At 38.1% G+C, this 15185-nt stretch overlaps 1 protein-coding gene across 10 annotated transcripts in view; it reads right to left on the reverse strand.

Moving 5' to 3' along the window:
• Positions 1-15185, reverse strand: part of ADAMTSL3 (ADAMTS like 3) — a 186763-nt gene that overhangs the window by 78182 nt on the left and 93396 nt on the right. For 9 of the 10 annotated variants that reach the window (XM_015873010.3, XM_085514963.1, XM_085514964.1 and 6 more), the window contains one exon: positions 8672-8798. The exons of the other annotated variant lie outside the window; for it this stretch is intronic. In XM_015873010.3, the coding sequence (XP_015728496.2) occupies positions 8672-8798 (127 nt within the window). The remainder of the gene's footprint in view (positions 1-8671; positions 8799-15185) is intronic. 10 annotated transcript variants of the gene reach the window in all.

Below are 15185 nucleotides of genomic sequence, written 5' to 3' on the forward strand. Positions count from 1 at the left end.
ATAAGTGGCAGGACTTACAGGAAATAAATCATCTACTTAACACCAGCCCTTAACCAATTACAGACCAGTTAAGAGCAAATATATTTTAGTTATAACTTACATATTATAACACAGTATCTACATTTAACATACCATATAAGATCATTCCTTCCAGTAAGAACCCCAATTGAAAATTAACTGTAAACCAAACCAGACCTGAGTAGAACATGTCAATACAAAACAGCTCTTGGCTGCCTCAATAGCCTCTTCACATATAAATGTACAACACACTTACTTCAGTGCATTTTACAAAGGCTGAAAGTTATTACTTTCCATTTCAAACATAGGAAATCTATCATTTGTCCAAGCAAACTGAGTGAGCAGTCAAATTAATCAACTAGAATCTTTCATGCCAACAAGAGCAGTGCTTCTAGAAAAGGTTATACACAGTGCACAACAGGGATATCCACAAAAGCATGAGAGAAGAGCCCAAACAACAGAGTACTAATAGGCTACATGCCATCTCCATTATGGCCAAGCTACAGTCCTGCTCTGAGGAGGGACCTGCAAACACAAGCCTTTTCCAAGCACACCCCACAGATGGTGCACTGTTCAATAATGACATGAATATATAACCAGGGGCAAAATCAAAAGTACAGTGAGCTGAAAGTCTGTGATACACCACTCCAGAATTAGTCATACAACATAGAGAAGAATATTTGAGTTTAGCTTGAACTAAAAAGTAGTTGAAGAATGCTGCATTCCATTTAAAACCAGACCCTTTTATAGTAGATGCTAAATTATCAGCTTCTGGTTTACATCTCCTTAGCATAAGTATGAAGTTCTGCCAAATGTTCGGGATACTTCAAGCAAATACTGCAATTATTTTTCTCTAAAATAAACACCTTCTTATGTTACAATTTTTATATCACCAATTTCTAGGAAGGTCACTTAAATATAACAATTTATTTTGGATGTAATAAAATATGACCTTTATTAATTTCATACTTGGGTATTCCACCAGAGTGCAAAATACTACAGTAAGAACAGTAATACAGTTAAGGAGCCCTGGAAAAAACATTAACTACTGAACCACTTAATATCTTCTTGCATCTTGGTTTTTCATCAGGCAAATTGCTAAAGATAGCCAGAAAGTAGTGGATGTGTATATCTTTAAAGCAAGGAAATAACTACTGAATTCATATGTGCTCTACAGCATTTGAAAGAAAGCAGGTTTGAGGGGCCCATCTGTCCCTGCTTGGTAAGGGATTGTATCCTGTCTTGACAACCAACCAGCAGCTACAGCACAAAATCTCACATAAGAGTCTGATCCCAACCAGTTCTGAATACATGCAACTGCTGTTTTGAAGTGGAACCAGGGGCATTCTGCACGTAATGGATGAAGCCCAGATTTGCAGATGTGCAGAGATGTGTAGGACTGCTCCTCTTGAGAACAACCAGGGTCGTTCTGCTGCGCTTCCTCCACCTCCTTACAGCAAGCTCTGCTCGCCTCGGCAGGCCTTGTTGATCCCTTTTCAGGATGCTTCACATTCTTTTAGCAGTACTACAGACATTCCAACCTCACCGAAGCACTCTCTGATATGGTCCAAAAGTCTCACGGGGGTGCTAAATTTGGTGTTTCTCTGCGGCGGAGACAATATTACCAGTAAGTATTTTATTTGCATTAGAGGAGATGACTAAGTTCACCACAACAATCTCAACCTCCTCAGGTTCACAGAACTGTCAAGAAGTCTGGCAATAGGAGATGCTTGTATCTTACAGAGATGGTTACGACCTAGGACAGTCTTATGAGATAAAGTAAATTATTGGGGGGAAAAGGTTAGATGTTTGAAATTCTGAACTGAGATAAGGAATTGGAAGACAATAGGAATTAATTGACCCAAGCAACTCTTTTGGTTTCTCCAGAGGACAGTTTCAGCTTCTCACCAAATGGTAGTTATGACTGCCCAGGTCTGGCTCCAAAATAATGTATTCCAAAGGTCTCTGCACTTCAGCTGATATAATGAAATTCATATTCTTGAAGGGACACAAGGTGGTGTGCAAACTTATTTAAAAATGTTTCTAGACCTGTATATTTCCCATTAAATACTAGGCTCTACATCGTTAAAACCAGCAAACTCTTATGAAGACGTAAGAGGAAATTACTGCACTAAAATCTGTACTCACAATTCCAAATTATCATTTCGTTTCTTATGTATCTTCAAAAGTGCTGACCTTGTCTCAAATCATCTGGTACGTACAGAAACACCGGACTATAAAATCTGACTTCAGAGTAATAAAGCTCACCTTAAAAACTAAGAAACAGATGAGTGAGACACTGTCTCTCTGTTCTAACACTGCTTCCACTGTGCAGACTCCTGAGGTAGGACAGGGTCATCTTTTTCCTGCTCCTCGGTGGAACACGTATTCTGCTCTGAACCTGTAACCCTCTCAGCAAATGTATGTGCACAACACTACACACAGAACTTGCTGATTAAACTCCTGGATTGCTTTTACTTTAGACAGCAAGGTTTGATCCTGTTTCTATGGTGTTAATGTGGATTTAGATTTTGGATTTCTATGAGAGCAAGATCAGACTCCCTGCTATGGGAGCTAATCCCCAGGATCAAAATAAAGGAGCCACATTCCTGAGCTCAATCCAATTCAGCAGGTTTTATTTACTTTTCCATGTGGGTCATGGCGGACCCATTTACTGTTTCACATATGGGCCAGTTGGGACTTTTCCCTCTCTCCTCTTAGAGCAGGGCAGAGGATTTATTTCAGGCCTATAAAAACTTTTTCTTTCCGTGTATTTGCTCAGCACTTATCTGTTGGTCCTCCAGGTCTGATTGAAGGCCTCTGTGCTCTCAAAACACAAAACACAATGGTCCAAGAACAACTGTCAGCACAAGGGAACTAAAAATCTTAAACTGTTTGGAGTCTTATTGCAGTGGCTCCCCTCATCTGCTCTGACGTTATGCTTAATTTCAAAAGACACTGGTGCTGGGGTGTGTGCTAACCCACTCAAAGACAAAAAAATCTGCAAAGCCAACTACCTACTCTTTAAAAAGCACCTGAACTAGTTGGGTTTGTGCTCCCAAAGACAACAGCAGTTATTTATGCTGACTCTAAAAGTCCTATGGTAAAAAAGTGCAATGCCTCTCGGTCCTCAAGTCCTACCCCGTCCAGCCTCATGCTCATTACTCTGAGAACGATTTAACAGTTTTGGTTGAAAATGACAGGAACCACCAACCCTACAGAACAATTATGTTAATTACCAGATACAATCACTTGAGACTCCAACTATGTGAGGTAGTATGGAAAACTCTTCTTTGTAGCTGCCCAAAAAACATGTAGTGAGAAAGAAGTTCATTTCTAACTTCACTCTACTGCAGATCTACATAGAAGTCAGTATTTTCAGACTTTGCAGGGAGACAGCAAGAACTAAGTAATGAAATAGCCCATGTCCTTACACAGGAATTTGTCTGTGTAAGGCAGCAGGTGATGAAAGTAAAGAAGGAGGCCTCACAGTAACAACAATAGCCCCAAATAAACCAAACTAAATTCTCATGAAAAAACATAGCAGGTATTCTTTCAAGAAATAAGGAAGTGCAGAAAACCCTGTAGACTGTCAGAGGTGGCTGTTTTATTTTAGTGCAGAAAAAAGACAAGAAACAATTACCATACAATGAACAACTGCTTCATTTCAAACCATGCAGTACACACACTTCACATTTGCTGGGTGCACCCTTTAAACTTCCCTCTGAAATCACCTGTGCAGACCATCACTCTTCAGTACTTCAGCACATGGCATAGGCACTAACAGGAAGCATTGTATTTACTTGCCACAAGTAAGAAATGGTCAAGATACACTTATGCTCTGTTCTTGGGATTACCTTCTTTAAAAAACAAGCAAACACACAATAAGTTCTTTGACAAAATAATTTCATTTTTCTTGCTTGCTTGCCAATTGCAAGTCCATCTCTGCTTGCATAATCAGCAGTGTAAGACAAGAGCAATAAACCTGCAGACTGAAACAGCTGGTGCTGAAGAGCCAGCATCTGCTCTACGCACATATTTCAGGTGCTTTACTTTAAACAAACTCTAATTTGATCCTGCAGATTACATATCATTAGCTGAAGGAGAACATTAGGTGCTCTTCTGGAGCACACATTCTAGGTTAGGTTCAACCAAAAAAATCCAGTTCTGTGCTCTCCAAGACCACTCCATGATGTGAATTGATGAACAGTATGCTAGGACCATCAGGAAATTTGTTTCAAAAAGCATATTCCTTATCCAAACTGAAATACTAACATATTGGCATTCTATCCCTGCTTATATACAATTTTCCTGCCAAAGCAGTCCCAATTCCCTCTTTCCCTCTTCTGGCTCTACATACAGTTAATTTCTCCCCTTCCTCTCAGACTGTTTCTCAATTTGTCTCCAATCCCAGATTCCTTATCTAATCTCAGTCTTCCGTTCTTACTCTTTTTCCTTGACCCAGTGCATCCGTACAGCCAGTGCTGAATTTTCCTCCTACCTTCTCATATCTTCCTTTCACTATATGAAAATAATGCTAATTTCTGTTCAGCTGGTCTCAACTGTACTTTCCCTCTCCTTATGTGCTCCCATCACTCCCTATCCTAAGTCTGAAGCTTGGCAAAGCCAGAAGCTCTCTGCAGATTGATTATTATAATGTCCGAATGTGAATCCAGAGGCATCACTGATGCTTCAGTCCTGTACCCACCTCACAGAGCAGCAATGCAGAAGGCAAGAGAAAGCACAGAGTCTCCGCTTGGTGTCTTCAGAGCAACATGTTAAGTTATTCTAAGGAGACTGTACATGTACAGTCTGTTTGTGGTTAGGACATGCAGCAAGCTAGAGCATGCTCAAAAAGGAGAAGCTTTTCAGAAATGTTAGCATTAAAATCCCAAGAAACCTCTACAGAGCCTGGGGGGAAAGCGGTGGCTTTTTCATTTATTTATTTATTTTTGTGAAAGGTTATAGTAAGATATGCGCCGATGTTCACAGATATTACTAAAAACTTATCCACATCCAGAGGAACACTGCCTGCCAAATTTCAAATCCCCAATCTGCAATCAGGTCCAATAATGGGGGATATTGAGACATAGTAAAAAAAAAAAAAAAAAAAAAGTTTTCAGGAATGTTTAGACAATGGGAAACAACATGTTTTTCTCTGCCGTGTCCTTGGAATACGCTGAGTTATTTTGGCTGAAATTTCTCCAAAACATTCAGCACCTGGCATACAGAGTTTCTGACCCAACTGTTAAGTTTTGGCAAGAAATCATTAAGCATATAAACGTATCAAGTATCAGACAACCTTGACAATAAGGCTCCGTGTACATAGATCTCACAGAAGGAGGAAAGATGAGAGATAGCACGTTGCCACTAAACTGAGCCAGATAACTCACAGTGGATGGGTGCAGGACTGACAGCCTTGCAGAAGGCCTCTGTTTAGATGAGGGAACTGAAATTAACCTTTGGATAAGCATGCTTGGGGGTTATGACATATAAGAATGTGACAGTAAATTCCAAAGTACCATAGGAAATAAAATGCATGGCAAAAAGAATAAAAAATAGTTACAAATCTACCTACGCTTAGCTCTTTTCCATGAAGCTTTTAGCAATAAGTTAGGAAAGCTAAAACTCATAAGTATTGCATGGTTTTTGAGATTCAGAAGAGACCAGATTAGAAGTCTGAGCCTTCCACTTCATTCCTTCAATTTCACAATGTTAATTTCAGAACCAGCATCTTTACTTTTTCCTTGGTATCAGAACCAGAACACTTTCCTACCATTTCTTGCCAATAATGGTGCAGAAAGCAGACATTAGGGCCCAATCCTACCATTTTTCCATGTGCACAAAGTGCAGTGAAGTTAATGGGAGTTCCATGCATATTGTACTAGAAACATCAGGCCCATGATAACTCATTTCCCAATGGGACGGTACATTTTACAACCTATTACACTTTCTGTTTGAATATCATTAGTCAAACCTTTAATCATTTTACCAGAACGTTAGAATCTGGGTTGCTGGCAGAAGTCTAACTTACTTTGTCTTTCAAAGGCAATTAAGTGTTAGTGGAAAAAAAATGAAGAACTTTTGAAATGACAGTTCATTTCATATTCACAGATCAGTAAGTTTTCTAAGTTGTTTAGGCTTCTGATCAAGGAAAAGCATTCATTTTGTATAAAAAGATAGTAAGACAAGCTGTGTTTGAGAAATCATTTGCTGCCAATGCCTCAATTTCTTTTTTTCCAAATAAGGACCAATATATCTTGGCGCTTTTATTTTCCCTAATGCCTCTTTATTTTCATAGTAAAATCTTTGGTTCTCACTTTTCTTCCAGTTTTTTAATTTGCCTCATTGCACAGTAAAATTATCATCCTGCTCACAGCCTATCAGGCTCCCTCTTAAATACATGTCAGTCACACGTTGCTATTTTGCTTCTCAACACTAGCTTCCAAATGAAGATTTGGAAGATACTGTGTCTCCCTTCTCTGTTCCACATAAAGCCATGCTCTTTTTTTATATTTCATTCACACAAAGATGATTATGCAGAAAAAAATTCTACATAGTGTTGAACAACTTGACCCAAAAAAGTCTCCGGCACTAATAATGCCAAGAAAATCAACATTTCTGAGTTGACCGGTGTGTCGTTCTGTTTACATGTACAATAATTCCATCATATAATCTAGCCAAATGCAATGACAGATAAAACCAAAACCTGACATAACTTACATCTTTCCCAAAAGAGTCTTTCTTCAACTAATTTTAAAGAACTACTCAAAAGCCAATGAATTCTGACAGTTAAAAAAGGAAGCATGGGTATCCTTCATAACATACTCAGAGCAATGGGAGCCGCCAAGTGAGGTCAGCTGTAGTCAGTTCTTTCCTGTGCCAGAATACCATGAGAAAAAATAAATCAATATTCTGTCACAAAATGACAGTTTGTCTTGTTTTTACTGTACTTACATACAAAGCAGCAATAATGCGTGAACCTTCAATTTTTCTTATCAAGAACGATCCAGCCAGATTTGCCAATGCATCAAGTTTAGTTTGGGTTGCTTTAAACGAGCCAAGGGTGTCCTCAGAGTTACCCTTCTCTGGGAGAATTGCTGTTGCTATAAAACTGGCATAGACAGCACAGTTCTTTCTGTTCTAGCTGAACAGCAACAGGGAAGACATATTTGGTGCATGTACTTCCTTTATATATCTGTCTACATGTAAACATGCAATACAAGCACAACCTGTAGATACTGCAGAAAAAAAGAATAAGGCTTTTTGAGTTGTGATAAATTCTGGCACTGAAGGATGCTGGCACAAAAATATTTACAATTTAACGTAGATGGCTTTGTTATGTGATTTAATACATGTGTATAAATTATGCAATACAAATGACCGCACTGTGCAGTACTCTGCATTAAATTAACATACACTGTCACATTTATATTGAAGTACACTGCGAAGAGTAGCATAAAAAAAACCATTGAAATATTTATACGTACTGAAGAAAGAATTAGAAATGATTCTCATCATTCAGCTCTCTCAAAATCTTTGGAGGCTGAAATACAACAGGCAAGCATCTACAGCTGTCTGAGACAGGTGCTTTGCCCATTAAAAAAATACTTGCTTGGATTTGAACTTTGCATATAAACTTTATTTTAAAAGCATGCAGTCATCACTGCTGCATCTGTGGCTCTGTAGGACAGTAGGAGGCCCCAAAGGCTGAATCTCCACTTAACAATTACTTACATACATCATGAGAAATAATCATGAAAGAAACGATGAGGCAACTGCTATTTCCACATGATAAGAACACTGGACATATTATGAGATTACAGAGGGCATCAGCGAAGGTGAAAAGCACACAAAGCCATAGGCTTGTGCTCATTCTCCTTCCATCTGCTGTCTATCTGCTAGAAGGAATCAATTCAGCAGGAGAAACTGTAACTTCAAAGAAAAGAAGAGTCAGAGGTAAATCTGAACAACATCCTTCCAGAGATGAGCATAGTGCAATACTTAAAACTCTGCTATTGAGTCCAATCCTGGTACTCCTCTTATGCTGTCAATACTAATGAGGCCTACACAACTATGCACACTAAGGGGCTAATTATTTTGAGGAACAATGGCAGCATTTGGGGCAAATATACAAAATAAAATGAGAAGCAAATCTGTCTCCATTTTCACCTTATTCCTTTTGTATCATGGAAGTACTAACTTTGCCTCTGAAACTTAACTGTCTTTAGACATTAAAAAAAACTGCTAAGTTAAGCTGAAAACCAGACACTTCCAATCACACACCACAATTTCCATAAAGCCATCTATAAGATGTTTCCATGATTTAAAAACATTTTGCTGCAGCATCACACATACTGCAACACGAGGACACTCTCTAAAGTAAGGTGTTATTACCTTGATAGTTATTCCTGATAGAATGAATTAAGTTGCTCTACAAAAAATGCATATCCCAAATTCTTTCCTAGCTATACCCTTATGTGTGGTATCCCTCATGGAATTTCAATAGACTAATCTAGCGCAGACTTTTGAGTAAGTAGCTTTGGAAAACTGCAAACAAGTATATAGAGAAAAGGTCATACTCCGCAATATGTTAATATACAAGCAGCAAACAGTCAAGGATAAATTATCACAGTATCAATTTGCAACCTACTTTTTTCTGGTGAGACATGTGCCTTAGCTTGTCCCCTCACAAGCCTGCATGTCGAACCATCTCCTGCACAGATTCCACAGTTGTCTTCCTTGGCATTGCTCCCAAGTTGTCGATCACAGCCTACTGCCTGCCAACATCAACACCACAGTCAGAAGGAGGGCAAAGCTGTAGTAGACATGCTCAGGTTTCTGGAATTTTATTTATTATGTTATCCTTTCGATTTTATGAGCTGGCCTCATTTTTTCAAAGCATATCTTGCCATATATTATAAAAGCACTGTCATTTCCACGATTTTCATGATGAACCACAACAACTGATATATTAAGGTATTCAAGCATAGGCAATACTTGAATCACTTTCCCACTACTTATGTGAATGCATACCATGAAGCGTTATTCTTTCTAACACAAGGGACAACTATATTTACAATTTGTTTTTCATCACTTGTTTAATTACATCTGAGAAAGGTTTAATGCAAAGAAATAATCCAAGTTGAACATTTAAAGGGCACTCAGCCTTCAGCTTCACAGACCAGCAGCTATGGGCAGTGCTCATAATCTTGTGTCCTGGATACTCCAAAATTTAGATGACATCGGTGTAGATCTATTTGCCAACAAAACCTGCACAATTCTGTCCTTGCCTCTTGATTTTTCATTTTTGTTTTTGGATATAAGCCAAACATCTATAAAACTTGCAACAATTCTTGTAAAAAACACACAGATTTAATCACTGACTGAAATTCCAAAACATTTTTTTTTAAACCTGTCAACTGAACAAAATCCAAATTATTTAGAAAACACTGTTTTTCCTTTTTCTTCACCTGGTCTTGTCTATCTTACTCTTTAACGGTTTTAGGGAGGACCAAATGTTGAGCAATGTGTTAAAGAAAATATTCTGCAGCTTCTTCTCTACACATTTCCCTGAGAAGCAAAGTAATTCATTACGGAAATCATATATATGTGTGTATGTTTAAACAAACTCCGAACTGACAAATGGATAGAAAGTACTATGGAAACTCACAGTTAAAAGCAGTGCTAGAATTCTGAAATTGGCCAGTACACTCCTGTTCCTATATAAAAATGCTTGGAAGGGGCAGTCTTAGCTGCCAAGATCCACCACATCTGTGCTATGCCAGAACTGACACATGATCCCCATGGAGAGGTGGGGATTGAGTCCACACGTAACAGGCAGGGTTGGGTCTTCCAGCCTCTAACAAATGCACACATGCTGCACACCCACTGCCAAACAGGGAGAAGCGTAACCTCTAAGCTTTCTTTTTCTGCCCAACTCCCTCTACTGGACCCTTAGTTATGCAGTTCCCCACATCCTTTACTGCCTTAAGATGAAGGCATCATGGAGGAGAGCTATTTGCATTAACTATTGCAGCACTTCAGTTGAGAGGTGTGCTGCGCTGAATTGCAGACACCTCCCTAATTTTTCTCTTTTAGTTGGCCACATCACAGCAGGTAACAGAGAAGCAAGCTTACAGACTGGAGAATACCTTAGACGCTATTGAATAGCTTACATCAAAAATCCCATTATCCACCTTCCTTTTTGAAGACCAAAGCCATCATATAAAGGAGCACATAGCATTCCTGTTTGGTAGGCACATGCATTACATGCTACTGGAACTAGGTAATGGTAGGAAATGACAGGAACTTAGAGGATGAGTATTCCAAGGAAGGAATATCACCAGACTCTTCATTTACTTCTATCAAACAGCCACTATCTGATATTGTGGCCTCCTGACTGGCACCCAAGCCATTCCCAAACAGATAACCCTGAACATATTGCAGGGCAATGGCCCACATCGTATGTCACTTGATTGTTTGGGATGACAATCACTTACTCAGAAATGATGTACTGCTGAACACAAACAGGATTCCGTAGCATTGCTAAGGAAACTGATTAAATTCAATGATTTCATGTTAATGAAATTTTAAATGCTAATAAAATCTTAGTTTTGGAAGACAACAAGTTAACTCACAAATCAGAGCATCTCAGAACAGGTGCATATGTAGTGCATAGAAGCAGTGTATGAATGCGTTTACATGGAGGTAAATTGTCAAAACTACTGCTACTACAGGCTTTCAGCAGATCTTACAGTCATGTTTTCATTTTATAACGCAATCTCATTTTCTAAATACTAAGAATATATTGACTCACTCATCAATTAATTCTCAAAGGAAAAAAATCAGCTGTATGTTGCGATACTGTGTGCAGGACATCTGTATTTTTATTAGCTTAATCTGTTGTACGTTTGTAGGCTATGGATCCTGCAGTGCTTTGGTGAGAGGAGGTAGCTGAGCAAGCAAAGGACTAGCAAGACCATGCCATTAAAACCCAACATGATAATAACAGGCAGACAGTATAACAGAGGTATTTCACATATCCACTGTGAAAACAAACCCTCATTCCATATAACAAAACAGTACAACTGTGCAAACACAAGGCACTATTGTGTCCAACATGGAATGTAAGGAAAAAGATAATCAGCACAGCAGCATACTTTCATTAATTGTTTCACAGGGTATTATGGCTAAATGTTTAATACGTAAATGCTACAGAAATAAAATAGGAGCGTCGGCTGCTAATGCAAGGGATTCAAGTAGAGGGAAAGCTTTACAGCTCCCCTGCCAGCAGATGTAATGTCTGACTAGATCTATGCACCTTCGTGGAGTTCTTTCCGAGACTGTGTTTATATCAATTATTATGAGTATACAGTGATATCCCAGGATACAATTCAAAAAATAACTCAAAGTAGGATCACAATTTAGGCCTAGAATGAGAATAGAATCTCAAACTGTTTGGTATTAAGCACCCAAAAAAGCCCTGCAGAATTTAGCGTGACAAGCCTCCAATTTAGAGGTTGTTCAACAACATCAACACTAAGGTAGGGGGTACCTCATAGCTGAGTGTTGATAGTTGGCCTACTGCATTTGTTTCTAAAACTTTGACAGCAGAGAATTTCTCACATGAGCTGGACAGCCATGGATCAAATTAAAAGAGCAGGAAGCTGCAAGGTGTAGCTTTAGAAATCAGGCCTTTGGCACATCAGTAAGAACCGTAAATTAAGGTAGGAATTATTTTCAAGAACAGGATAGATGTGGCTTAGGGATGTGGTTTAGTGGATATGGTGGTGATGGATCTAGATGATGGTGGTGAAGTTGGACTAGATGATCTTTAGTGGCCTTTTCCAACCTGAATGATTCCATAATTCTACCCCAGCCAGTAACTTTGATAGAAAAACAAAGACAGTGTTCAAGGAAATGCTCTGTAGAGTACATGTGTATTTGTGTGCAGAGCTAAAACAAGATCTAGAAAGTGCTATATGGGCAGTAGCCTTCCCCATCTCACACAGCATTGCAGCAAGCCAAAGGGTTCTGATGATTTTCATGATTAAGGCATTTGTTAGGGTTAATTTACCCCACATCACTAGCTGCTTACAGAGCAAAGGGATCAGCTATAAATGCTAGAGGCAGATTGGGAAAACATCTGCACACTTTTAGGGTATGGTCAAAAATAATTATATTAGGTGATATTAACATAAACTGCATAAATGAAACAAGCGACAATACAAACCATGTAACAGAAATATTGGGATCTCATCAAAGTAAAAGAATAATCCAGAAAAAAAAAGAAAAAGGTCATAAAAAAATGGTACAAGTATTGTAAAGACCACGCTGCAAGTGAGTTCCTTGCAGATAAACAGCTGGGGAAAAGTGACCATTGTTTAGCAAAATGGACAAGGACATTTAATTTAAAAAGCTTTGAGATATGATTACTCTGTGTATTTAATAACTTGGTAACAAGGGGTTATGAATTTGGACAGATTCTTTTCAAACTGGTGTGTGATATGTGACTACTGTAGGGCATTACAATATGTTTCTGCTTTTTCAATAAGCAAAAGAGCATTGCTGTTTTGTCACAAACAGCTGGGATAGAAAGCATTTAATTAAGTAGTGAGAAGAAATATTCATCTGCTGCAACAAGCTTCTAAACCAGACAGTGCTATTGTGAAATGCACTACTTAAGGGTGTTAAATGTTTGTAGCATGCTTAGAATGCTCATGTGAGTTCAGAAAGGCAAAGGAAGAGCAAAAGGTCAGGGTATAAAATATAGTAATACAGATGAAAGATTAATGGAATTGCTGCTGTGTTAGAGGTGACTGTGGAACATTACAAATATCTTTGCAGATATAAATCCAAAAAAATGGCTCAGAAGCTTCCACAGATGTTTCTTTAACATTTAGTAGGGTTTCAAGATGAGGCATTAGACTTAAATGAAGAAATGAATATGGCACGTTAATTCTGATTTATGAAGGTCAAAATATAATCTGTTAAACTCAAGGTTCTTCCTTCCTTAAGGAAATATTTATAGTTAACTGTGATGAAAAAAGTACTGCAAAGTGACAAATTTATGACAGACTCCCATACAGCAAAAAAGCTCTGTAATAAAAACCTGGCAAACTTCAGTCCTCCTTCAGTGTACCCTTAATGAACATAAACACAAACATGGACTAGAAACTGCCCATGCAGAGCTCAAAGCAGAAATGGGGTTTGAAATGTCAGTTTTTGCTTTTGCTTGTTGCTTTAGGACCTCACAACACGGCTATTCCCTTAACTGACTGCTCATCTCCATCTGCAGGCGCTGTCTTTCAACACAGGTATGACACTATTTTTTATAGAATACACTCCAGGGATACAAGTTGTCAATTATAAAAGTATTATGTGTCAATCATAAGAAATATTTTTGGAATGCTAAAGATTCAAGACTACATGCTTTGAATAAGGAGCCTGAAGATATACTCACACTTCACATAACAAGAACACTGAGGTGAAACATGAGAAAACACCAAGATTTCGCATAACAAGCACCAACTGTTAAGCATCACTACTGCTATTGAAAATATGAATTTATATGTAGCAATACATACAATTATATACAATATTTCTGCCTGGAAAAATATTTCCTGTTTCTCTGGTCCTCTGGAGCCAGAGATCCAGGTACCATCCAATAAGACAAACATACTAAGTTGTCTAAATGGAAGTAGCTACCAAAAAAAAAAAAAAAAAAGAAGAAACCACAACAAACCAAAACTCGGCAGTTCTTACTTGTGGCAGATAAATATATTCTGTGAAGTCACATGAGTGTTTTTCTTTCTCTCTTTCTCCCTATTTATTATATCTTGGACTATTTAAATATTCAGCAAATATCCATGCTGAAATCAAGTATGTGTTAAATGCTACTACATTGTTCTAAAATGACCCTAATAATATTTTTGATTTATAGCCTCATTTATAAGCAATAATTAAGGGGAAAACATCAGTTAATAACATTTTTCATTGCTCTACTTTTGCCCAAGAAACAGGCATAGATCACTGTCAGAGAGTGATACTCATCAACACGATTGACTTCGATAAAATAAAAACAGAAAATCAATTATCAACCCTTCACAATGACATAATTAGCATCCTGCTGGAGTTGCTTCACTGCACAACGGCAAGAGAAATCCAGATGAAATCTACTCTCAGTACAATTGCACTTTAGTTTTTTTCACTGGCCTGGCAATTTCAAAGGATGCACAACTGTGTGTACTCATGAAATAGACTGCAAACAGAATAGTGGCACAAATGTACAAAGGGCATTTAGTCTAATTCAGCTACAGTAAAAACCCAGCCAATAACTTAAGGAGAAGTGCCCAGTGTGCCTAATGCATGATTGAAGAAAGGAATTGCACTGCAGAATGCACAAATGGCTTCTATTGCCTCTGAAATTTGTTAAGATGTGAAAAACACTACGTGAAAACTGAATGAATGCTACACCAAACAAACCCAGCAAAGGGATGGAACTGCCATACCACCAGGACAGTAGTGCTCACATTGTAATAACAGAATGATTTTTTTTTCTCTCTTGCAAGAGATCAGATTGAAATGGAAGAAAAACATCCAAAGGTTATCAGCATTGCAAGAAGATGACATCAGAACTGTTTCTGGCAAAAATAATCTTCCTCAAGTCTTGTAACTTGACTAAGAAAGGAAATACATTTTATTTCAACATTTACTAGTAAAAGAAAAAAAAAATAGTGAAGAATTCTTACATGCTCACTAAAATAAATCTATATTGCAGTTTCTTAGAATCGCTCTCAAGAGGGAAAATTAAAGTCCTCAGGGTCTCACTCACAAGAAAAAGAATTTCTATTTTACAAACAGACACACTAAAAATTCTAAAACTCAGAAAAATCAAATCTGTATTTAACTATACAGGCACATCTGCTGTCCCACTACACAGATCTCACTGCATCAGTGTCAGCTATTAGCTGTATTTTCTCCTGCCCTACTTGCTTTACCACAGAATCACAGTGCAGGCAGATGTTAGGAATGTCTGCATCCACACAACAAATAATTAATTTTAAATACGGCTATGGGAATTTATGGCAATAAAAACATAAGCATGAAATTCATCATGGGAAAGTTCTGCTCTGGCTTAGCTAGTGTTTTCCATTTGCCCTTCT

Source organism: Coturnix japonica, chromosome 14 (assembly GCF_054131305.1).
Source record: "Coturnix japonica strain WE chromosome 14, WE-NBRP24, whole genome shotgun sequence".
Lineage (NCBI taxonomy): Eukaryota > Metazoa > Chordata > Aves > Galliformes > Phasianidae > Coturnix > Coturnix japonica.